Raw genomic sequence first — 26,867 nt, 5'->3', positions numbered from 1 at the left:
CCAGCTGTGTGCTCGCACACTTTCTCTCTCAAATAAATAAATAAAATCTTAAAAAAAAAAAAGGAAAATCCTCAACCACTATGAACTCCAAGAGTTGCCTCTTTGCTCCAGTCTTTATGTTAACTCCTTCCAGAACACCAAAATGTTTATGCTTGACCTTATCATTTAATATTCTATGTTCTGCTAACCCCTCTCATATATTTTTAATAGGCTTTATATTTTCCAGAAGATTCAGGTTCATAGCAAAATTGAGAGGAAGGAAGAGAGATTTCTCCTATAACCCCAACCCCTCCAACATATTTGTTTGCCTTTTATATCCCAGCTATTTTACATTCTGGAAAAGGCAAAACTATGGAGACAGTAAAACAATTGCCAGCGGTTAGGAGGGAGGGAGGAATGGATAGGTGGAGAACAGAGGATTTGTAAGGCAGTGAAGCTACTCTATATAAACTATCATGGTGGATATGTGTCATACATTTGTCCAAACCCATAGAATGTATAACACCAAGAGTGAAGCCTGATGTAAACTCTGGACATTGAGTGATTATGATGTATCCATGTGGGTTGATCAGTTGTAACAAATGTACCGCTGTGGTGGAGAGTATTGATAATGCAGGAGGTGATGCTTGTTGGAGGGGACAGATGGTGAGAAAAGAACACACAACAAAATACCTGGCTCAGTTATTGAATGTTAAGGGAAATAAAATGTATATTTAAGAGAACTCTGCAAATCTAGAATAGTATTACATACCAGACAACATAATGATGGAGAAGGTTGTAGTGCAAGCAAACAAGACAGCCCGCATATGTATTGTCACTTTTTATTAGTGTGGTACTTGTCTCAAAAGTGTTTGTGTCACTGCAAGGAAACGCTTGAATGCAAAGTATTCTAAGAGTAGTATGTTGGGATGGTGGTTGAGTATTCTTTTCAGATAATTACGATAGGTTTCTTCGAAGGAAGAATACACTTAGAAGAGAGATGAAGTGTATGGAAGTTGGGAAACGACTCTTCGTAAAAAGTGCAAAAGAAATCACACACATAATGATACAATCCTTCCATTTTAAAAGGCTGGGTGGGAGGATTAAGATCAAAATATAATTGGCAAATCAGAGCAGTGGCATAGAAGACAAAGAGGAGTTCATTTTTAAGTAGGTCATTTGGGTGAAGACCCTCGAAATTCTACCAAACTGCAGGGCCCAAATTTCATTAGCAAGTATAGGGACCACACCACATACCTCTTGAGGCCTCAGTGGTAGCAGGAGAGGCTTGTCCAGAAAGGAGTAGAGCTTAACTTATGGATTTCTGAAGCGTGTGGTTCTGGAACAGATTTGAGAAACCCAAGAGACTGGCCCCCAAGAGGACAGAGTTCTACTATGGCAGGTATGGTCCTGGGATTTGCAGCCGCACACTCGGTGGACCACGGTTGTCTTTTCTGAATTGCTGTGAGGCATGGTAGCCGACAGAGTAGATGCTTTTTCCTTTCCAACATTTTTGTTTTTAATGAGTAGCATTTTTGAATGCTGGGTGTGTTTAGAACCCTATCCAAGGAAGTGAATGTGAATATAAATTCATTGTTACACACTATATCAAGACAAACTAGAACCTAAAGTGAGGGGACATGAGAGAATATCTGGTCCAATCTCTTATTTTACAATTGAGGAAAGAGACTCACAGAGTTTGACTTGAAAGCCCTGGTCATAATCATCGTTGCAGAGAGACCCAGATTCAAGTTCTTGCTTCTCTAATTATTAGAAGTGTGAAATCAAACAAGCTATGTAACCTCTCTGAGTTGAATTACTTATCTGTAATAATAATATTTACCTCCCAATTATATTGTGTCTACAACTTAAAATCCTGAGCTAAATGATCTAGTACCCTTGTTCTGTCATATAAATTATATCTTTGTATTTATATACAATAATATATAATTAATATGTAGTATATTATAAATCATATATTATATGATATTTTAAAAATAAACTCAGGAGCAAAGATAGTATTATATAAGCAACTCAAGGCCACTGATGGTGTTTATGACCACGTTAGGAACATGACTTAAATCAGATCTCTTTCCTCTATACATGCATGGACTTCAGGATCCTCACAGATTCATTTTTTTTTTTTTTTTTTAATTCAGACCTGGAAGACTCAATTGTGAAATTCAATGGGCTTCTCTAATTTTTTTTTTTGCCCTTTATATGTCTGTTTTGTCAATTCACCCAAAAGATGACAACAATCAGTACAGAAATAGTTGTTTGTTCGACAATAGAATATTTGTATTGGAGAGATCCAATCTAGTCTGTTCTCTCCTGATATCAGTCTTCAAATATCAGTTTTCCACAATTCATGAGTCTCATTGCCAGGTCTACTTTTAAATTTTTGCCTTGCAATTCCCCAAGATGCAGTTTACTTCAACTGGATCCCAAAGAGATAATTGACTGAGTTGGTTATGCATGAAAAACCAAACTTGACGACCTACTGCAGCCCCGTTCTCCTGTTGCCTATTAAAGTAAGTTAATGATCTGGAGCTATGTAGGGGTTTCCAGAAATAACACTGTAATGACCAACATGCTGTAGTTAGCAGCTCAGAAAAAGAACTGTTTATTTTTCTCAGGCATTGCTCAAACCCATGCCATACTATCATTGTTTTATGACCCAATCTACTATGAAGAAACAGCAACACATTACAACTCAGATGAACACAAAACATCCACTTAGTGAAAACAAACCCAAATTTTCAAAACCATGGTAGAGAATTTTCTTTGAACAGATGCTTTAGAATGACATCTGGATATTGATTTAAGAGTCAAAGTAGGAGGAAACACATAAATGACTTCTTTACTTTTTACAATTTTTTTAATTTTAGTTTTTTGGGTATAGTTGACATACCATGTTGCATTAGTTTCAGGTACACAACATAATGATTTAACTTCTGTCTCTACCTTATGCTGTGCTCACCACAAGTGGAGTTACCAGCAGTCACCATACAAGACTATTATATCATTGACTGTATTTCCCTATGCTATGCCTTTTATTCCTATGACTTATTCTTTCTGTAACTAGAAGCCTGTATCTCCCATTCCCCTTCACCTGTTTTGTCCATCTCCCCACCGCCCACCCTCTGACCATCAGCTTGTTCTCTGTATTTATAGGTCTGATTGTACTTGTTTGTTTATTCATTTGTTTTGTTTTTTGGGTTCCACATGTGAGTGCAACCATATGGTATTTGTCTTTCTCAGTCTCACTTATTTCACTTAGCATAATACCCTTTAGGTCTATCCATGGCAAGATCTCATCCTTTTTTATGGCTGCACAATATACTATTATATATTTTATACACACACACACCACATTTTCTTTATCCATTCATCTATTGATGGACACTTAGGTTGCTTCCATATCTTGGCTATTATATATAATGCTGCAATAAACAGAGGTGTGTATATCTTTTCAAATTAGTTTTGTTTTCTTTGTGTAAATACTCCATAGTGGAATTACTGGATCATATGGTATTTCTGGATTTTTTCAAGAAACTTCCATACTGTTTTCCACAGTGGCTGTACCAATTTGCATTCCCACTAACAGTTTGTGAGAGTTCTTTTTTCTCCACATCCTCACCAACACTTGTTATTTCTTGTCTTTTTGATGTTAGCCATTCTGACAGGTGTGAGGTGATATATCTCATTGTGGTTTTGATTTGCATTTCCCTGATGATGAGTGATGTTGAACATCTTTTCATGTACCTGTTGCCCATCTGTATGTCCTCTTTGGAAAAATGTCTATTCAGATCCTCTGCCCATTTTTTTTTTTTAAGATTTTATTTATTTATTTAATTGAGAGGGAGAGAGAGAGAGAGAGACAGCGTGAGAGGGAACACAAGCAGGGGGAGTGGGAGAGGAAGAAGCAGGCTTCCGGCTGAGCAGGGAGCCTGATGCAGGGCTCGATCCCAGAACCCTGGGATCATGACCTGAGCTGAAGGCAGTCGCTTAACCAACTGAGCCACCCAGGCGCCCCAATCCTCTGCCCATTTTTAAATCAGGTTGTTTTGTTTTGGTGTTGAGTTGTATAAGTTCTTTATATATTTTGAATATTAACCCCTTATCGGATATTCATTTGCAAATACCTTCTTCCACTCAGTAGGTTACCTTTTTGTTTTGTTGATGGTTTGCCTCACTGTGCAAAACTTTTTTTTTGATGTAGTCCTGATAGTTTATTTTTGCTTTTGTTTCCCTTGCCTTGGGAGACACATGTAGAAAAATGTTGCTACTACTGATGTCAGACATTACTGCCTATGTCCTTTTTTGGATTTTTATGGTTTCAGGTCTCACATTTAGGTCTTTAGTCTATTTTGAGCTTATTTTTGTGTATGTGTCAGAAAGTGATCCAGTTTGGTCTCTTGCATGTAATTGTCCAATTTTCCCACCACCATTTATTGAAAAGACTGTCTTTTCCTCACTGTATATTCTTACCTCCTTTGTCATTGATTAACTGACCATATAAGCATGGGTTTATTTCTGGGCTCTCCCTTCTATTCCACTGGTCTGTGTCTGTCTTTGTGCTAGTGCCATGCTGTTTTGATGACTACAGCTTTGTAGCATATCTTGAAATCTGGGATTGTGATACCTCTAGCCTTGTTCTTCTTTCTCAAGATTGCTTTGGCTATTCGGGGTCTTTTGTGGTCCCCTACAAATTTTAGTATTATTTGTTTCAGTTTTGTGAAAAGTGCTGTTGGTATTTTGATAGGAATTGCATTCAATCTGTAGAGTGCTTTGGGTAGTATGGACATTTTAACCATATTAATTCTTCCAATCCATGAGCGTGGAATATATTTCCAATAAATGGCTCTTTTGAACAAGATGGTAGAAAACAATACTAAAAATAGTTTTTTGCCCACAAGATGAAAGGCTAAAATGGCCATACTGTTACTGTACTTAGTTCCAGAAAAACTCAGATGTCCCAAGATTTATTACTAGTAGATATGTATGTGCACACGCGCGCACGCGCACACACACACATCCACACCCCCCCCCCACACACACACACACACTGCACTTAGGGAGAATGTGAAAGTCAAAAAGCTTCTCAAAAATTCAATGCCCCCTTCATCAAAGAGAAGGAGCAATGGCTGATGTGAGGAGCCTGACCACAAGGTGCCGGTGTCCTGGCCTCCCTGGAAGGTGTCACTGTGTGGGGCTCAGCTGAGGTTGTAGGCACTCGCTGGTCTCCTAGTCAGCAGCGGGGTGCCTCTGGGTGGGCCATCGAGCCTGGGCCCATGTGGAACAGAACTTGTTCCTCAGGCCTGTGGTGCCGGGTGCTCTGCAGGGACAGGAAATGAGGCAGGGTCCCAGAGAGGGAACCAGAGAGGCTGGCCAGTGACTGGACTTAAGCCCAGGGCCTCTCCACATCCTGCCGTAAAATAATCCCTTCGAGCTTGGAACTCAGCAGGTTGGTGTTGAGTAGCAGTCCCCAGATCACTGCTCTTAGGAGGGGTCAGGGCTGTGGGCAAACACATGCCCTGCTGCCTCTTCAGCCTTCTTCCCACAGAATCTGTCTTCTCCAAGTGAGGGAACCACATTTGAGACTTCCCAAAAGGGAAATTCAAGGTTTAAGCCCTTCCCAGTAGACTCCTGAACACAATGATCAGGAAATAACCCTGAACGTTCATTCACTCAACACACACTAATGGAGCACCTTACTATGTGCTAGGTGCTGGGGAGAGACTTCACATGGAAAGGTTCCTTTCTTCCAGAAGCTTACAGGATCCAGCTTTCCTTATTTGGCGTGGCCTTGTAGTTAGTGCCTGAGCACAGTTCTTCCTTTTTGCAGTTTTATCCAGTGCTGGGAGTTCAGTTTTTTTTTTTTTTCCTCTAAGAAAATAGCTCTGTGCTCCAGAGCCCACATTTCCCCAAATGATCATTTAGCTCCAGGGAGAGGACTAGGACATCCTCCCTCCCTTTAGCTGCCTAAACTGAACGAGGCCCACTCAGTAGAGCCATTTTCAGTGCTACTGTGATTTGTATTAATTAAATATGACATGGTATCCCTAAAAAAAAAAAATTCAATGCCCCTAGATCTCCATCTGGTACTCTGACCCTGCTAGCTTTTTTGCAGAGGCTTTTATGGGGGCTTTCCTCAATGCAGGGCATCTCTATTTGATGTTAAGGAAGATAGAAAATCAAATAAGACAGCTAGACTCTGAGTAAATAATGAAACCTATCATTAAAAATAAAGCAAAAAAAAATCCCGCGTGTTAAATGACCTTGTTTTGCAAATTGATTTTGTGTCAGCATTTCTGGCTTCAAATTGTATAGAGAAAACTACTTAAGTAAATTCGTAGTTAATAACTGAAAGGAACAAATAAGTAAGACCTTTGAATTTTGTTTGAATCTTGTTAATTTTTTTAATACCATAAATAAACAAGCTTCAAAGGCAGATGACAAACTAGTAAAAATATTTTACAATAAATTACAAATGGTTAATATTCCTAATGTATAAATAATATTTTAAAATCAGTCACAAAAGGCAAACTGCTTCATTGAGAAAAAAAAAAAGAGCTAAAGGACAAAACAGGTGATTTTTAAAAATACAGCTAGTCCAATGTAACAGAAGGACCAGAAACAAAAGAATAAGTATGTATGATTTCACTTATATAAGGTACTTGGGATAGTCAGGTTCCTAGAGACAGCAAGCAGACCCCTGGTCCCAAAGGGCTGGGGTTTGGGGGAGCAGAATGAGGAATTACTGTTAAAGAGATACAGAATTCCAGTTGGGGAAGATGAAAAAGTTCTGGAGATGGATAGTGATGATAGCTGCACAACAAGGTTAATGGACATAATGCCACTAAACTGTACATTTAATAATGGCTAAAATGATACATTTTATGTGATGTGTATTTTACTACAATAAAACAAATTCAGCCAGTTTAGTATTCAAACAAAGGCAGACTTAAACAGTAATGAGATAATACTATTTTGCTCATTAAATTAGCAGGAGGAATGGAAATTCTAATGCTGACAATACTCAAGTGAATACAAATGGGTACATTCAAACACTGGTTAAATGTAAAATAATCAAAAAGTTTCTGGATGACAGTTCAGAAATATACGTCAAATGTCCCAAAACCCTTTGGCTTCTTAGTTCAAAGTAGTACATAAGTGAATTTGCTTAAAGAAATTATCATTCTTGCTCTGAAATTTATTATACAAGAATGTTCATCACATAAAATGTGGAAAATGAGAAACTCGACATTGGTTAATTAATTCATGGAAATCCGTAAGACAGAATATGAAGCAACTATAAAATGCCCTATTCTTCATTTATACTAAATGAAATAAGATATTACAAAACAATATATACTGTGATTCCAATTTTGTACATCAAAGTATCTGTACTTAGAAACCTAACTAGGAGGATAGAAATAAAAATGAAATACAGATGTCTGCAGTTGTCTCTGGTAGTGTGATTATTACGAGGTTTTATTATTTTTTTCTTTATGCTTTTCCATTTTTTTTTTCTTTCTAGCAATGGATATTTTATAATCATAAAATTTAAATAATAAGAAAGCAGAGGATAAATATTAGTAGTACTTACAAAATAATGTTGTCCATTCTCAGCTTTAAATGAATTATTTGCTACAAGTCCAAAAAATAACTATTAAATGGAGAACAATGTCAGAATAGACAAAGAATCAAAGCATGCCACTAAAATTGGCTAAGTCAATGGGAAAATAGCCCAGTTTCTTTCATGGAATCAATTTTTACTTTTCATTGGCTTGATTTTTGTGTCATCAGAGCCCACATGAAAGAACCAGAGCAGTCATTGGTGAAGATCCAATGGGAACTGGGGGTGGCAAGAACTCTGACTTGGTGCCATTACTCCTGGGCACCCACCTTCCCTGCATGCTGAGCCGCGAGGCACTAGGCTAATTGGGTACCCGAGTTGCTAGATGAAATTGTCTTTAAAAGGAGACTCTACTATAAATATTGTAATTATCTCAGGAAAGAGTGTCCATTGATTTATCAAATAGGATTGAGAATTCAGTATATTTAAATCCTCCACTATTATAGAACTGTATTTGTTCCACCTAAGAGTTTTCTCCTCCAAGCTCTCTCTTCATGTTCTTTTTTTTTGTTATTTACTGAAGTATTTTTTACTGAGATATAATTGACATATATAATATTAGTTTCAGAGTTGAAATATTTTATATATATATGTATAAATGATCACCACAATAAGTCTAGTTAACACTGGCATCACACATAATCACAGAACACTTTTTTTGTGATGAAAACCTTTTTTTTAAGATTTTATTTATTTATTTGACAGAGAGAGCACAAGCAGGGGGAGCGGCAGGCAGAGAGAGAGGGAGAAGCAGGCTCCCCATGAGCAAGGAGCCCGATGCGGGGCTTGATCCCAGGACCCTGGGATCATGACCTAAGCCGAAGGCAGACGCTCAACAAACTGAGTCACCCAGGTGCCCCTGAAAAAAATTTTTTTTGAGAGAGTGTGCAGGGTGGGGGGAGGAGAGGCAGAGGGAGAATCTTAAGCAGGTTCCAAGCCCAGCACTGAGCCTGACAGGGACTCCATCTCACAACCCTGAGATCATGACTGATCTGAAATCAAGAGTCAGACACTTAACCGACTGAGCCACCTAGGTGCCCGTGTCTTGTGATGAGACCTTGTAAGATCTGCTCTCTTACCGACTTTCAAATACATAATACAGTGGTATGAACTATAGTCATCATGCTGTACTCTACATCCCAAAGATGTATTTATTCATGTTCATTATTGTTTCACCAGCACACTGCCTTTTCCAGGGTCTAATAAATACTTGTTGAATGATAAAAGTACTATGTCAGGCTGGCTCATAGTTCAGGCTTAAGTGATTATCCCAAAAGTAGATTTATATTACCTTTATGCAGGAATAAAGGTCTCCTCCCCCTCTTAACTAAAAATACCACTGGTAGATTAAGTCACCTTCCCCATATTTTATTAAACTTTTAAATTGTTCAAAAGAAGTAGTCAAAAAAGGTCTGACTGAACAAGGGAGCTGCTCTAGGTAAAATTAAAAGGGGGTGAATCTATATTACTGCCCAATCCTTTCTTTTTCCCTTCTTTCCCCATCTGACACCTCCAGCATTTGGGTTTTAAACATTTCTGCAAAGGCTAAATACCAGGGTGGATAGTGGGGAAGAGCCCAGACATGGGTCATGGAAACTTAAACATAAGTGAATATTTTAAGGACAACCATTAAATTTCAAATTTAATTATGTCTCTTAATTGAATACTGTTTAAAACTTATTTTCAAAACTTTCTATTATTTGTCTTATTTCCTTTGAATGTTACAAGTAAATTTTTTTCCACACTGATTTCCCAATGCTCCATTGAACACAAATTATATTACAACATTTTCCAAGCTCAGGAGGCTTTTAGTTCCTGTGGGAGAGAAATAAATTTCCAAAGACATTGCTTGGCTCATATCACTAGAGCAGAGGTTTAAACTAGTTGCCCTGGAGCTAAATGAAGCCCAAAGTTGAAATTACTTGGAATGGGTTTAGATTTTTTTTTAATTAGTTGCCAGCATGTAAAAGTTGAAGGATTGAAATAAAATTATAAAAGTCTAAGTAAGAGGCTCTTGAACAATCTTTAAACCCAGAACCTTGCTAGAGGATGTCCTTGGGCAGTATCAATGATACCTAGTATCAATCATTAATATAGAGTAGGAACCAGAGAGGTGACCTCTTAATCATTTAGTTTTCTGTCATGCAATTTAGGAACTACTTATGTGATTTTTTCTTACCTCGGTAATACACCGTTAAATGTGAAAACATCCAAATAGACAGGATAAAAAATCCCTGTGAGTAGCTTCCATGAGCCTGACGCCCAAACTGAGAAGAGCATGGCAGGAAGTAAACAGCACAGGTCCTTGTCTTTGGGTCAGATTGTAGCAACAAAACCTAATGTGATTTGTGGTGGTTTTTTATTGTCATGTGTTGAAGGGGTTTTGGAGGATCCTAGACTTCTGGTGGGGAAATGGGCCACTTAATCCCTGCTTCTTAGAGTCCAGTGTTTCAATACCCAATGTCACTTAATGCAAATCAGCTAACAAGCCTAATCTAATGTCATCTGCCCACAACAGAAGAAAATGAAACACTGGGTGATGAGTTAAAGGTTGAATGAAGAAGAAGGAGTCTGAGCTGTCCTGGGAACCCTCTTTCATCTGGTAAAGCACCCCTGTTTGTTGATACTCTTAATGACTTTTCCACTCCTTCCATGCCCCATTTGTAAAGGCTCCTCAGATTCAGAAAGGGTAAAATCAAGGGCTCATTTTGTTTTGTTTTAATCTTCTCCTGGATGATTATTTAAATAGAAATTGCATGTTTTTGTTTGATGTGCCCCCTTAGTAATATGTAATAATAATGGCTAACATTATCAAGTGCTTATTATGTGCTGAGCACTTACACACATTATCTTATTCAATCCTCATTAAAAACCTCATAAGATAGGCACTAGTTCAACCTCCTTTTTTTAAAGATGAAGAAACAGAAGATTCAGAGGCAAAAAATTGTATTCATCACACAGCTAGTAAGTGGCCTGCTACAAAAGTCCTGCTTTCAACCACTATTCACTATTCTACCAGTGCAGCAGTCTTCAAACTGTAGCATGTCCATTTCTAAAGGGGCTAAGAATTAAAACGATGGGGGCACCTGGGTGGCTCAGTTGGTTAAGCATCCAACTCTTGATTTCAGCTCAGGTCATGATTTTGGGGTCTTGGGATCTCATCCTGAGTCGGGCTCCACACTGGGAGCTTAAGATTCTCTCTCTCCTTCTCTCTCTGCCCTCCCCTCTCCCCTCTAAAAAAAAAAAAAAAAGAACTAAAACTATGAAAATTGGGATTTGGCCCAGGACACAGACCATGTCAATAAACCAAAGAATGGAAGAAGGTGATGAGATTCAGTGAAGGCCAAATGCAAAACAATATCCCACCAAGGAAATTGTTTTTGGAGTTATTGGTATTATTAGATGATGAACAATCCACATAGCAGAAACCTCCAGAGAAATATGATGAAATTAGAGAAGACCCAGAGAAGACATCAATAATCAAGGAGACATGAATGGAGTTTGAACAAGAAGAGACAAAAAGAGTAGCATGTTTTATTTTGAAATACTTAGTGGGGGGTGGGTGTATAGGGATTGCACAAACTCCTAGGAGCTTAATTAAATTGAATGCAACTTCACCCAGCTAATAATAAACATTAAGAACTTATTCTGAGAGTTGATATGCTTTGGAGGAGATGCTATCTATATTTTTAAGGTTTGGATTTTTAATAAATAAGGGAAATTAGTATGTTTAGGAGGTATATTCCTACTTTCTAAATTTAAAGTACACACTGCAGCCTGTGGTCTTTTCAAAATGCAGATCTGGCTATGGGATGCCTTCGTCCATTAACATGGCTCCTCACTGTTTATAACTGTAAAGGATAAAACAATCCTTAACACAATCACGCAGGAATTGAAAAGTTCTTGCCCCTACTTTTCCAACTTCCCCTTGAATCATACTGCACCTTGCTGGCGACTGCAGGCATTTTTGTAATTCCCCCAGCAGCCAAACTTCAGAGGGCAGCTCTTCTTTCTGTCTTGGGCTCTACTTCCAGCTCCTTGTTCACAGCAACTCTTTTTCACACGCCCCTTGTCACTTCCCCACCAGACTGTAAACTCTGCGCCTGCCGACAGAGGTGGGGGTAACCTTGCTTACCTTGGCATCCCCAGCAATTATAAGTAGGTAAAAAAGCCCTGGAAATATCTACTGAATAGAGCCCCAAACCTGAAAGGCCATTCTCCAGAGCCAGAATTCTGATTCCGGTACATTAGAGAGCCAATGGAGTTAGCATTTTTATTGTTTTTTTAAAAAACCAGGGTGAAAAAGAGTCTTCTGTATGTACACTAAGGCATGCCTATGAAATCAATACATTTTACGCTATATTTAAGACAGACTAAAGTCTCCCATTTGCATTTAACCTTATTTAAAGAAACTCTCCCACAACCCTTCTCTCCCCTCCTCTGCTTTATGTATCTCCACCTAAGACACTATGAATATTTCACGTGTTTACCTTGTTTATTAAGCATCTTCTCCACTAGAAAGAAAATTTTAGGAGGGAAGAGATGTTTGGCTTTTTTGCTCACTGCTATAGCTCCAGAGTCCAGAACAGTGTTTGGCACATAATAAATGCTGTTGATATATTTTTCGAATGAATGGATTTAGTAGTTTTCTTTGCGCAGAGGTAATAGGCAGAAAACACCAATTAGCCCCAAAGTAAATTTTCATGAAAACTCGGTCTGAATTTTTAAAAATCTTACAAAGGTCGTATTCAATTGTGATCTTTAAAAATGAAGCTTCCTACTATATCAGGGCCCCCAAATTACAGTGCCTCCAAATCACCCAAGAGTTTGTTAAAACGCAGATTATCGCCATCAAAGATTATAATTCTGACAGAGGCGGGGCCTACAAATTGCAGGAGCTGCATGGGGTTGTGGCCCAAGGTCCATAGTTTGTAAAACACTGTGAATGTGCACACAATATGCTCAACACGTGCTGAGTAAAAATTCAGTCCCTCTCTAGAGCAGTGTTAATTACTTACTTTTGTTCTCTATCCCTAAAGGCGGGCTTTAGCAATGAATGACGAACGTCCAAGGGACAGGTATCTTCTCCCCATTTTACAGATGAGGAAACACTGATTCATCCCTACCTCCCGCTTCCCCTTCGTTCCGCAAATTTATGCGGTTCCCACCAGGATATAAGGCAGAATCATACAGATTTTTTTTTTTAAGTGTGCAAAGCTACCAAGAAAAAGAGGGAAAGTGCGCGGTGTCCCAGAGTCCAGCTCAGGCTTCCCCGACAAGTAGACGCCTCGAGGGATTGCCTTCACCCCTGAGGCCAACAGTTGGACAGTTTGGGGCGCTTCCCCCGGCAGACGGGGAGGCTAGGGGAAAATATTCCAGCCCCGGGCAGAACAGCCGCGGGGACAGGGGCGGGGGCGGGGCCAGAGTACCGCCTGAGGCTGCGCTTGGTTAGCCCAGCGGCGGGTAGGAGGTAAGGGGCGGAGCAACGAGGGGCGGGGTCTGGGGCGGGGTTCGGGGCAGGAGGACGGCCGGGGGCTGCCGCCCAGCACCCAGGCGGCGTGAAGGAGTCCATGCTGCCGGGCCTCGTCCCTCCCCTCGGGGGCGGACCCTGCGGGAGGGCGCGGCCGGAGGGGCGCGCGGGAGGCAGAGCGCTCTGGCAGCCGGAGCGAGGGCGCTTAGTTCCTAACCCCGCCATGGCCGAACTTCTCCGCAGCAGGAGCTACAGCTCCGGTGCTTCTCGCCCCTCTCCCTGAGCTCTTTCTCCTTTCGACCTCTGGAAAACCCTGCGTTCTTTCTGGGGCCGTGGCGAGGGGCACGGAGCGGCGAGCAAGGATGCGCTGAGGACCGCCAGCGCGCGCGTCTCGGGTGCCGCCGGGGTCCAGGCGCGGGCTGAGCTGCCTCGGGCTGCCTCGACTTCCCTAGCGCACTCCCGCCACCCCTCGCCGCAGTTGATGTGCAGGGAGAAGCCGGACATCATGATCCTAACACGTAAGCTAGACTTATGCCTTGCCGTCGGGCCAGCCGCGGGAGCCAGCTGCGGAGGGGACTCGCCGCGGAGGAAATGTCACCCCGCCTTGTCAAGTCGGTGCCTGTCGTTCTGTGCTTTTAAACGGCTTTCCGAGGAGGCTCGGGACCGAGTCGCCCAACTTTCTCGGAGTGGAGGAGGTGGAGTGGGGAAAAAACAAGAGTCATAGTTGGGGGAGGGAGGTCTTAATTTCGGGTAATGACCCCTGGCTACTCACTGCTTGGGGGTCGCGGGCCGGCGCGTTGGGTGGGCTCTGGGAAGGGCTGATGGCGGGGGGTGACCGCAACTAATGAAGTGAAGCCTATGTTAACTTCCCTCTCGGGCAGGGGACGTCGAGCCGGGCTAGGGGTGCACGCCGGGCGGGGGCACAGGGCGGGCCGGCCGCTAGCCCGGCTGCGCCGGCGGCCCTGCTATTCTTATTCTAAGTCCCTGGCGACGGCCTCTGCTTCCGAGGGGCGCGGCGCGACTGCCTTGCCACTATCTTCCCTCCGGGGATGTTCTGGGCTGGGCGCTTGCAGCCCTTCACCCATGCAAGTCCAAAATCAGCGCGGACTCCCTGAGAGTTTCTCATTTAGCGATGTTTAGGCCGCAGTGGCACTTGGAAATAGTTTTTTGTTTTTTGTTTTTAACTGCTTGAAAGTAAATTCGGGAAAAAATTGTTTTAATTTTAAAGTTTTTTTCAAATATTTGGAACGCTGGAAAGTAATTCCGACTTAGGAAAGTCTGGTGGCTGCGGGCCCCAGGAGAGTAACAAGCCCCCTGGCTTGCATGTGAGGGGCGCCTGCTGGGAAGGCTGCCGTGTGCCTTCACGTGCTGGGGCATTGAATCGGGTTTCCTAAAAGGCCGGGTAGAGGTGCCCCACGCCCTTGGCTCGGGAGGAGGCGCCCGCGCGGGGCGAGTTCCTGGGCTGGCGAAAGGAAGGAAGGAAGCCCGCCTCCCGACCTGACTTTTCGTAGCGAAGTCACGGCCTTTGGGAACCCTGCCCCACTCTGCCTCTTTGCCCCTGTCCCCATCTCCGACGTCACGGGCTGAGACTCTGATCCTTCCGGAGGAATTTCTCCCCTGGCTGCAGCACACTGGCCATGCCACGTGTAATTTGCAGATTACGGTTATTACTGAATCCGTTTTTTCCAGCGCGCAGCCCCTGTTGCGAGGGGAGTTAGAGCGGACCGGGGTGAGGCTGGCGAAGTAGGAACCCCGGGTCCGCAGCCTGCTGCTAGCTGGGCGCATCTGGGAAGTGTTGAGACCTCTTTGCACCTCCTTCATCTGCAACACGGGGGTAATAAGTATATTTACCACGCGAGGAGGTTGAGAGGATCAAAAGAGCTAATACAAGCGTTTAGCACGTGTCTGGTACTGATGCTCACTAATACCCAGTTTATGCTAATTACTGTAGGAGGAAGCTCCTGCGTATAGTTATCTGCACCACGGAAAAGAAAACCTTGGCGCACGCTAGTTTTGACTGAGCCTTTTTACACCCAACAGAGTTAGCGAATGGGTTCATTCTCGGGTTTCAGAAGCTCTTTCAGCCCTTGTTGGTGAGGTGGAGCCGTGCAGCCTAGGCACAGCCATCCATTACAGAAAGATTCACGAGGGTGGCATATATGACACATTTGGATAGAAAAAAAAAAAAATCACAGCTCTGGACAAGGTAGAATACTGAGTCTCAAATTACATTTTTTCCCCCAAACTCTGTTTGCTGAAGGGATGAGGGAAAATAATAGCCCAGCAGAACTCTGAATGTAAATCTATCAGCAGCTCCAAGAGTTTGACTAATTCAGCATCCATCTGGACTCAGGCTGGTCCTCCGCAGAGATAATTTGCAGACCATAAGTGTGGAATTAATGGTGGCACCCAGTGCCATCTTGGCTTGCAGACTGTAGCAGATGGCCAGAGGGGTGCCCTGTAAGTCAACAGCCCCCCTAATAGAAGAACTAAAGTACTGGGGAATGAGTGTCAAATAGTTAGCAGATGTGCGTTCAGAAGTTATTTCAAGACATTTTCTGAGAAAATGTTGGCAATTGCATGTATTAACTTTTATTGTGGCATGCCAGATTTACAGCATGGCCCAAGCCTGGCTGCATATTTTTTTCATTAGCACTACTGTTCAGAGTTTAAAATGAAGCACAGCAGACTGACTTTCTCTCCCAGCTGCTTTAAAAGTTTGCTTTTGACCAAAAAAAAAGCGGGGGGAGGATTTTATTTTAATTCAATCTGAGTGACACCTTACACCAAACTGGCCAGAACAGGGACTGACTTTGTTTCCCAACTTCGACTCTCCAGGATAAAAATGAGTAGCTTCCAACTTAAATCTTTCCCTAGAGTGGAGGAGAAATACGGTTTCATTGACTTACCTATGACTTTAACTTAGCAATTTTAGATCTTATGAGAAACACCACTTACTCCTTAAGAGTGAAAAGGTTGAATAGTTAAGCAATTGACTATGGCTAATTGAAGGCAGTGTTCCAAGTTTTCATACACTGGGCCAACCAGAGGATTTTCCATAGTTCTGGAGGGAAGGTGAGAGGCCAGTTGCCCTTTAACCTAAAGCCTTTTTTTTTGTTGTTTATTATTTTGTTACTGGTCAATGCTATAGTTCAAAGAGCAAAGACTAAGCAAAATTTTAGGGTGTTTTTACATTAAAAAGGGATATTTGGTTGCTTCTGAAAAATATACCAGATTAATAGAAAAGCATATTATGATCGAATAAATTATTACTGGGAAGAGTGAAAAATGTATATAGTACTTAAACTCTTACTTGTAGAACTACCGTGGGGCTTAGAGGGGATATGGGAGGCCCCATTAAGATGCCTTCCAATCAGAGGCGTGGTGGGATTCCAAGAGGTGGTTTGAAATACAAAAATAAGTACTTGAGTTTCCCTTGGTGTCCCCATGGAGATTTTAAGCCATGATGCAATGTTAAAATGAGAGTGGTATTTTTATGACTGAGGCAGGTAAATAGGCCATTTGAAAATATTCAGGAAAGGGTGATTTGGTCCAGAAGAATGGGGGCATCCAAAGTACAGTGGGTGAAGTGAATCGTACGTACATTTTTGAAGAGAGCCTTGTGCTGGACAGGATGGTCCAGTATTGTAAACACGAGTTTCTCATGCTTAACTCTCCTTCCTAGCAACAGGAAGAAGGAAATGAGGCCATGCAAAAAAAAAAAACATAAAAAAAAAAGGCCCTGAAGGGCTCCAGACAATACTTGACCCACCCTAGCATTTTCCCCGTACAGACAGAAGACTTGCAAAAGTAAAAATAACTTCAGATGTTTCCCCTTCCTCTCTGGATATTGCCAGATCACTAAAGACTGAATTCTTGGAGCTTTAGAACCCTGCAGTCAAACCTGGCCCCATGGTGTAATGGGCATCAAGGCACACATCGTGCCAAGGCTGTTCTCAAAATTATAAAACGGACCTGGGGGAGAAAGGTGATCTTCACTTTCTACGTTTGCATAGTTCAGTGATTAGAATTCTATGAGTTGGGACGCAGTAGAGGGAAAGAATTTCTAACGTGGTCATTCCTCTGAGTTTCACTGAGCGCTCATTTTTAACAGGATTGACCCCTAAGATACTTTGGAGTCGTGGGACTACAGTGCAAAGGAATGATGTCCACAGCATTCAGGACCTCAAAATTTTTCCTTGTTGAGATGATCCAGGCGAATTAATGCCCAATCATAAAATGTTCACATCCAAACACTGTGTCCCTAAAGAGCAATAGTCCCCAGTTCCTCTTCTGAAATTAAGAGGAAAATGCTTTTCTGGAGCAGTTTTCACAATCTTCCTTCTATCCGATTCTTCACCTTTGCATATGGAGGAATTCTGAGACTTGAGGGTCCTTCCTCTTTGAAGAAAGATGTGCTGTAAGATTGAAATTTGCTTTATAGCAATGGGTTACGGGTATGAGTGCCATCAGTGGTGTTTTCTTTCAACCTCAAATTAGTCAGAAATCTAATTAATGTAAAAGGGGTAAGATTCCCAGCCGAGAAGGGCTCTTCCTGTCTGTCTGTCCTTTTCCTTGTGGGATCCTGTGTTATTGTTAAGGATTATCATGATCAGTGATAAGGAGTAGGGAGTAGTCCTGCTGGGGATTCTTTAATTAGATCTACTCTGCCTTAACATTTTTTTCAGGACACCTTCCTTGCCATGGTGGACAGCAAGAAAGCCTTGCATATTTAGCCTGTATATTTTTATGGTCTCTCACAAGGAACAGTCAGCCGTCTCTAGTATGAATGCTCCTTTTCAATTTTTATAAAAAATCCACAGACTTTTGAGAGAATACTAATAGTAGTATAGAAGCTGAAATTGATCACGTAGTGTGCTCTTATGGTCCCGTTCAACTGTCACCTCAGCAACTCTGGAAAAGCAGGTGTGATTATTCCCTTTTTACAGGTGAGGAATCTGGGGCTTGGGAGAGAGCATTCCATTCCTTGCCTCCGATCACTCACTGTACATGGCAGAGCCAGGATTTCAACCAGGTGTGCGTGGCAGTAGCGTGCACCTCCGGGAGCTGTGCTCGGCTGCAGTTGGTTCCATTTAGAAGACAGTATTTGGTGGCCCTGGAGAGCCTGGCAGTCACTTTGCGGTTTCTTAGGGGGCTTGTGCTCCTAGGTGGGAGTTATAACTTGAGGATCCAAAATGGATAAATTAGAGGTTTCTGTGTCCCCTCTCTGGGGCCTAGTGCATGGACCCTTGAGCCTTTGCCTTTAACATTCAGGGAAGGAATCTGGGATTCCATTTTCTAGCTTCTGTGGACTGTCCCGAATAATGCTTTCTTCCGTGAAAGTATCTGAAAATAATACTTCAAAGGGAAAATCTTCCAGATGTCAGTGAAAACATTTGAATAGCATCTTGATAACGTCCTTGGACAGCAAAGGATAAAACGTTACACCTGACTAAAGCCCCCATCATACAGTACTCAGGTGGGAGGTGATTTCTCATAATCCTTCATCCTTGTATTTTATTCTGCTACCAAACGAAGTGTCACAGTGGAAAGTGTACTCTTTTTCCATTCACACAAACCTCTGCGTGGTGGCCTTTTCATGTCTTACCCCCTCCTGTCCCCAGGAAGAAAATCAAAAACTAACTGAAGGCTGAGGTCAGTAGAGCGGGAGTCCTCAGATGCCTTTGACACCTCCCATCCACATTTTGTTCCCTTCCCGCCCCACCTTCGAGAGTCCCGCAGAGAGGATTGGAGGCAGCTTCCTGAAGCTTGTCAGAAAGGCGCCTTCCTTCTCCTTGCAGGAGTCTCTGGAGGATGTGTGAGGGACAGAAGTTTTCCACACCCTGCGGTTGTAGCATTTCCCAGGCTGCGAGCACTGAGGAAGCCGTAGAGGAAAGGACCCTGGCGGTGACGTGGCTGTCGCACCCAGGTGACAAAGTAGATAGAAGATGCTAAAATTCTGGAAAATCATCTTCGCCTCCCGAGTCTGGAGAAACTATAAACGCACAGGGGTCAATCTCCACACAACTCCCATTTTCAAACTGGATAGCACGAAAAAGGGATCTTCCGTAATGCTTGTGCATTTCTACAAGTCATTTCGTGGGAAATTCCAGAACTTTGCAAAGGCAGCCTGGAAAAACATTGCCTCTTCCCCACTGAGGGGCCGCGGAGATGCCTGGAAGTTCAGTGACTAGTCCAAGGTCGTTTGTGTGTTACATGGTGCTTCAAACCCCTTCCTGCCCACATGTGTAAACAAAATGGGGATAGCAACAAAATGAGGATCTTCCTGTTCCTAGGAAAAATGTATCCATATAAAAGCAGAAGCCTGCCTAAACTAAACAGATGTACCTGGATCAAATTTTGGCCGTGAGATCTTGTGTGTCAGGGCAGCTGGTTGTCACCAGCACTTTTAATGAAAATAATTCTTTAGCTCACCTAGAAGACAGTAGTCCTTATTTTTTCTTACACTTTTTGGCACAAAATTGAGAACGTCAAATCATACAGTGTTTCCTGTTCAAGGTTCGAGATAGGAATACCTAAAGGCAGCTTATCTTCACCAGTATCTGCCATGTTTTTATTTTCATTGGTCTTTGTGTAAGGCAGTTTGATGTTTCGTTCTATTCTTGCTTTTTTTCTGTCAGAATGGACTAAAACCAGAGTGGACAGTTTCTTTAGAATTCGTCACTATTCCCTTTATTTCTAATTTACGGTTTCTGCAGTTACACAGTATTTCTATTTCCCAAGCTAGGGCACTATAGAACCTAGTTCTATAAGCCAAAAGCCAAAGGTTGGGGTTGGGGGTTACTTAAATAAGCTTTGCTAATATGTAAATGAAAGAATTGATATGCCTGCAAAAACCTTTCATCATGGAGATGGGGGGGGGTGTTCCTTCAGGTTTGTAACCAGGTATTTTGCCTTGAATCTAAATTATAAAGGAAGTGGATTATATAATCTTAAAACATCTGTTTCATTTTACGAAAAAAAAATGAGCCTCAGAAAAATAAGTGTCCTTGTAAGTATGTTATTTAGATTGATTCCTTACTCGAAAATGTTTAAATTGTTTTCCTAATCTCTGCAATTACCATCTTTAAAGAGTTTTGTATTTTAAGAGCTATTTCAAGTCATTTTTCTTAGCAGTGCATGGTTGGAAATGCATAAATATTTGATGTAGAATATTAGAAATGTGTTTGTGTGTATGTATGTAAACCAAAGGGTTTGGGTTTTGTTTTTTTTTTTTTTATCCACCCCACATAGAAATGAAATAGAAAGATGTGATGATGCACTCTCCGTTTCCTGAGTCGCTATTTTCACTTCAGTTTGACTTCTTTGTGCTGGGTAGTAAGTGCCAGTTTCTGATTAGCTGGGAGATATTTTCTGTTCCTGGAAATGACTGGATCAGTTTAAGTGTGGAGTACCTGAGCTCAAACCACGTCAGCCATAGGCTCAAATGAATACAGAGCCGTTTACCTTTGTGAGGGAAGAGCACATAGTTTTTGATATGAAAAAGAAACAGTATTTTGCAAACACTTGAACTAAATGATCCCCAAAGGGGATTTCAGTTGATTTCATTTCACATTGCTGCAGTGTCCCTTCACCTGCATAATCCCAGGTAGAGGCTTGTAGGGTGTGTCTCATGGTTTTCTTCTTTCAAGGCAAAACCATTTATTAAGTTGTCATCACATCATTGGGCAAAATGGGTCCTTTTTTTCCCCCATTTATATTATTTCTAGGAATGTCCTTTATTAGAAAGCGACATATCTGCCTCCAGACTCAAGCAGAAGAGAGGAAAAAAAAAAAAAACTTAAAAAGAAAACTTTCCCAAATCTGCAGTTTTTCCTTGCACTGAAAAACAATCTGGTGATTTCAAAGTGAGAGTAATCTCTGCAGGCAGGCAAAGTATGCCGAAAGTGCTCCAGCGTGGGGAGAGCAGGATGGTAGTTGTGGAACCTTGAGCAGATTACCTCAGACTCTGAACCAGCTTCCTCATTGGTGAAGAGAAAGGATGAGAAGCGCCAAGAAGCATTTCAGCACCCAGCCCACTGATTCTGTAGAAGCCAGGATGCTGCTGGGGTGGGGGCTGGGGGGTTGGGGGGGTGCTGTTGCTGTGGGGGGTGGGGGGGAGCACAAACAGAAAAGCTCAGTAAGCAGAGGAAAACTCAGGGTCTCCTAAGTGTGTTCCTCCTATAAAGATGAATTTTAGTGTGAGGACTGTGGACGCCCACATAAGCAAAAATATGTAGTGTTTTGAGTTCTCTGTAGTATGCATGAGACAGAACAAGGAACTGATCTGTTAAAAACCAAATTAGAAATTTTAGCAATAAACTTCAGTCAATTTGCAAAACTGGGGAACTGAACTACTGAACCAGTGTTTTGAGGGAAGAGAAATGTCTCCACATGTAATTGATGATACCTCTGGAAACTTAACAGTAGAAACGTAACCTATTCTAAAGGTTGTCTTAGGGAGAAGGGGAAATAGGCATAAAGGAAAAACCAGAGTCAGAATCTTGGGGAATTTACAAAGCCTATGGCAATCCCAGGTTTTACAGAGGAGGAAACCGGTCCAGAGAGTATTTTCTCAAGGCTACTTAACAAAGCAATGCATTCTTTCCTGGACCTGTTTCCTGACCTGTTACAGGTAATACTTGGCCCTCTTTCTGTGACGGATTATTAGAAAGTGTCGAGACACTCAGATGCAAAGCTGTTTTACATGTGAGCAAATGAAGTTGGCTGCTCTTTGGGTCACCAGGCTAAGGAGATGCTTATATGTGCTCCATGGGATAACCCGCCTCCTTCCTTGGTCAGTGTTAGAGTAAATCCGACTGCTCGCCATTCTTTCACAAACACCTGGGCTTCAGCATCTCCTCCTGACTTACTCTGTCTCCTTTACTATGAATCTTCTCTCTCCATCCAGTCTTCCATGTGAGATCATCACCCCTCCTTCAATAAAGGCTGAGCATATGTGCTCAAGCAGCCCCCCCTCCCACCTCTGAATTCAGACTGTCACATCGCATTCTTCTCTGTACTATATTAAGTATATAGTAAGTTCTTAGTTTCCATTTTTTTCTTTCTTTCTTTGTAAGAAAAAGCTGTGGTGTGAGAATAATAGATTTTAAACTGGTTGCTCTGGTAGGTAACAACTATTTTTTAAGTGGAATAGAAAAATGTAAGAATGCATTATGTATTTTAAGTGTTATTTGGTGAAACTAGTTTCAGATGGCATGTGCAAATGTGTGTGTGTGTGTATACACATGCATGCAAACATTTGTGTACCAGGTTATAACGTAAACTGTATTTCTTATTATGATCCAGGTCAAAAAAATTAAGAAGACCCCGTCACTAGAACAAAAATCATACTGTATTATGTAATATTTATTTATTGAGCAACTACTTTGTGTGCCATAGGTGCTCATGGTAGATCAGAGAGTAAAGCAGACAAAGAAACTTGCCCTTTTGGAGCTTACAGAGGGGAGAGACAGAAAGTAAACATAATAAGTAAATGTTTTGGAAGGAGAAAAAATAAATCAGGAAAGGGAGTATAGGGTGGCTGAGAAGAGGCCAGTGTGGCTGGATCAGATAGCAGAGGGAGATTGGGTGACAGACATGGTATGTTAAGAAGCTAGGGTGCGTGCGCCCTAGTTAAGACCGGGGCTTTCACCTATGAAATGGGGACTCATTGGTGATGCCCGTACCAGGTCACTTGGGACTTAATACAAGGACCTTAGAATAGCCCTTAGGAAACCAGATCTTGCCTTAGTAGAGGACCATGGGACACCATGTTCCCAACTGTGAATTACCTTTCCATTTGGCTTCCTGCTTCGGGGCAGGAACCTGTGTCTGCCTGACCTCTAGCACAGTGGGCAGCATGCTTAAGAGATGTGCAATAAGTAAATATTGAGCGAAGGGGGACCTGAAGGATGGTTGGCTTCCCTTAAATGTATGACTATACTAGAATATACCTGAAGGTGGGTCTGGGTCAGCTACTGTTAGGCCAAACAGCCTTAGAAACTGAGTTAGTATCAGCTGGTCTTCCAGAAGCTTCCTAACTGGTTTCTTTCAGAATATGCACAACAGATGTTTAGAATGTTTTTAGGCACCTGAGGGTAGGAATGCTGTTAGTTGCTAGTCAAACTCTTTGCTGTGATTAGATAACATTAGAGTGTGATAAATATTAATACAAACATTCTTAGCCCATCTAAGTATTCATTTTACATAGGTAAATCCTGATACCTGGTCTTTGGCAGTTGTGTTTAACATTTATTTTTATTAATTGCAAAAAGAAAGGGGTTCATATTATAGTTCTTAGTCTGTTTTTGAAGGAAGGAAAATAGTAACAGATTCTTTTTTCCTTCAAACAAGCATATTTGTGCTTCCAATGTGGAAGAGCAGTCTTTTCAGGATATACAAATGAATCAGGACGCTTCTCAGCCAGCATGGGGAACGTGGGACAGAGAAGTTGGTGGGGTGGAGAAGGGGGCATTTGGGGGTAGAGGGGAGAACAGATTAAGAGCTCGCAGTGAGAGAGCATGGTGCCTCCTGGGAACCCCAAGGAGTTCAGTAAGACGAGCAAAGCTTGCATTTGAAGGCCTTCCAGGAGCCAAATGGATAAGGCAGAGGCCAAATTAAGAAGGCTGTGGGTCTGCTGAGGAGTTTGGATTGTATCTGGAAGGTGCTAGAGAGTCACTGAAGAATTATAAGCAGGGGAGTGAGGTAATGAATTATGCACTTCATAAAAGCAAATCCGGGGGCTCGGGGACTCTTGGACTAGGATAGATTTGTTGTGGGCAGCAAGGAGCAAAGCTTAGAATTCATTTGGGAGACTCTTAAGGTAATCTGGGGAGAAAGAGTTCCCGATGCAAGAATACAGAGAAATGTTGCCTGGCTCCGTGGTTCTCAATCCTGGCTATCCTTAAATTTACCTAAAGAGCTTTTTTTTTTTTTTTTTAAAGACACTGCCTGGGTCCTCCCTAGACTGAGAAAATCCAGATGCCTGGGAGTGGGTAGTGGTTGGTGGTTTTAGAAAACTCTTCCCACGTGATGCCTACCGCATACAGGGCTAAGAGCCCCTGAGATCAAGGTTTTGAAGCCATGGTTTGCTTCTCCAGTGGGCTGCCCTGTGAAGCCCGCCTGCCAGGGACAGATGCACTGTTGGTGCCCAGCTGCACAACAGTCCTATAAATTGGCCACCTCAGTGGAGGCTGGAAAATGGGTAAGAAGAATCTTCTTCCATTGGAGGGAATCTGTGTGACCAGGGGAGAGAAATGAGTTTTGTTTTGGATCAGAAAATACCACGTGCCTTTACATAGCGAATGTACTTCTCCGTGGTTATAAAAGCATCGATAGACATTTCCGTGGGTCTTTGGCCACGGGTCTGTCATGTTGGGGGGAATCTAAGGAATCTGGGATTTTCTTGCATTCCTCCAATTCCTTAGACTTTCATTTAAGCAATACATTCCATGTAGCTGTGGCATTTGCCTTGAGTCCTGATTTTGGTAGCATGTTGTCAAAGAAGGCAGAGAGCCTGATGGTTCCCACTGGGCAGATAGGGCACACAGAAGATGGAAGTAATCACATCCCACTTGGACCCATTTACTGTTGCTCAACCGGTTGAGATCAGCGGGTTCAACAGAATGATGACGCGGTTGGGGGATTTCTGTTTAACTCACCGTTGAGGGGTAAAGGGAAGATAGGGTCATCCCATCATGCCAGGAAATGTGCAAATACGGACTAATGGTTCCCAGCCTTACACAGAAGGGTCTCCTGGACCTCATTCATCTTATACAACTAACCACTAAAGCTGTTTCCAATAAATATTTCCTGTTTCCTCCTTAACACATTTGTCTGTTGTTTGCTCAGAGAAAACCCAGGCATTAGAGTGACACTGTATTTCCCTTGTACTTTTAGTTTCTGGTGGCATTTTTGCCTGATGGAGAATGTTTTTAAAAAATAATCCTCATAGTTGCATATCCTGAAGGAAAAGTCAAACCTTTAGAGCCAGTTAGAGGCCTCCAAAAACAGGCACGGGAGATTTAGTGACTGAAGTAATGCAATGTGTCCATGGTTTTAATATTTTAAATGTCGCTCATTGTTATATATTTTTTAAGTGAAGAATTGTCTTGTTCATTTCTTTGGGTTTTTTTTTTTGGTGGGGGGGCAGAGGGAGAGAGAGAGAGAGAAAGAATCTTAAGCAGGCTCCCTGCCCAGCGCAGAGCCCAACACGGGGCTCTGTCTCACAGCCCTGAGATCGTGACCTGAGCCGAAATCAAGAGTCAGACGCTTAACTGACTGAGCCACCCAGGAGCCCCTGTCTTGCTCATTTCTATGAGTCTTAGTGCTCTCTCCACTATGGCATTTGAATGTAAAGAAAAGCTCAGTCAGTTAAACGTCTGCCTTCAGCTCAGGTCATGATCCCAGCGTCCTGGGATCGAACCCCGCATTGGGCTCCCGGCTCAGCGGGAAGCCTGCTTCTCCCTCTCCCACTCCCCCTGCTTGTGTTCCCTCTCTCACTGTGTCTCTCTCTGTCAAATAAATAAATAAATAATCTTAAAAAAAAAAAAAGTTATTTCTCTGCTTGTTACCTCATCTCTGTATCTTGGGGATATTAGTAACCCATGTTTTAGGATCAATGTGAAAAGTAAATGAATTAATATGTCTTAAGTGCTTAGACAGGTCCTTGCACATAGTAAGCACGCAATAGAAGTAAGCATTGATAGAATTGTCAGGAGGCATCTGGGAGGTCTGCCTAGGGGAGGCAACATTTAGGATGGACCTTGAAGGATGAGGGAAATTTGACACTGAGAAGATGGGAGAGCATTTCATGCCAGGAAGTCACGGTGGTGTATGGGGAGATGAGCATTGAGTTTACTTAGGGAGGTAGAGTGAGAACAGGTAACTGAAAAATTAGGTTGTGTGCCTCGTGGAGAGCCCAGAAAATCATGCAGGTGGTGTTTAGACTTGATTTTCCAAGCAGTGGGGCTCTAGTGAAGTTTGTGAGGGAGAGACAAGATCAAGGCTGTACTTTTGGAGGTGTGATGAGCCAGGACTGGTGGATGGTTTCTCTGAGAGAGGAGAGAATTGGAGACGTGGAATTTTAGTTGGGAGACAAGAAGGAAAGTAATGGCTTGGATTGGGGGTGGGGTAGTAAAACTAGAAGGGGCGTTCTCTACCCGACTAACCTATAGACATAGGTTCATTTCATGTTAAATAAAATGAAAATACTGATTTGTTAAAAATCAGTACTTACATTGGATTGTTATCACCATTTTCTCTCAGTAATCGGAAGGGGGTAGGAATGAAGTCAGTAATTGTTCCGTTTATTAAAAAATCAGTGACAACTTTTTATAGTTTTACCGATGTTCTCATTCTGATTTCCACAGAAACAGTGTGTTAAGTTTTCATTTGTTATGCAGCCCAAGTTTTCATGAGTGGGCATTCTTAAATTACAAGTAGATACTGACAGACTTGCCTATTTCCCATGGTTTCACATCTAAAAGAAAGACACATTTTCATCTGTTTTAGGGTAGGGAAAAGGAAGGTAAAATTTCTGGATCTCGCAGTTCTTGAAAATACCGCTTTTTAGCCATTGTAAGCCTTTAATTAGATTATCTGCTGAAGATACAAACCTTTGCCTGTTCACATCATTTATTTCTAACGAAGGGGCCCTGAGCAGAGTGGCTGTTTGGACACAGCTTTTTAAACGAATTTGTGGTCATTTGGGAGCTTTTCATTTCCTTAGTGTTGGAAAGTGAGTAAGAGAATGACAATTCAGCAGTATGCATT

At 42.1% G+C, this 26,867-nt stretch overlaps 1 protein-coding gene across 6 annotated transcripts in view; it reads left to right on the top strand.

Annotated features, from left to right (window-relative positions):
* The window catches only part of DLC1 (DLC1 Rho GTPase activating protein), a 486,810-nt gene that overhangs the window by 428,043 nt on the left and 31,900 nt on the right, over positions 1-26,867 (top strand). Inside the window, exon 1 of one of the 6 annotated variants that reach the window (XM_032413506.1) lies at positions 13,222-13,609. The exons of 4 other annotated variants lie outside the window; for them this stretch is intronic. In XM_032413506.1, the coding sequence (XP_032269397.1) occupies positions 13,573-13,609 (37 nt within the window). In that variant the 5' untranslated portion in view covers positions 13,222-13,572. One more of the 6 variants, XM_032413507.1, reaches the window with a different exon arrangement.

The sequence above is a fragment of the Phoca vitulina genome, unplaced genomic scaffold, assembly GCF_004348235.1.
Source record: "Phoca vitulina isolate PV1807 unplaced genomic scaffold, GSC_HSeal_1.0 scaffold15, whole genome shotgun sequence".
Taxonomy (NCBI): domain Eukaryota; kingdom Metazoa; phylum Chordata; class Mammalia; order Carnivora; family Phocidae; genus Phoca; species Phoca vitulina.
The sequence above is the reverse complement of the archived record's forward strand: the minus strand, read 5'-3'. Positions and strand labels throughout refer to the sequence as shown.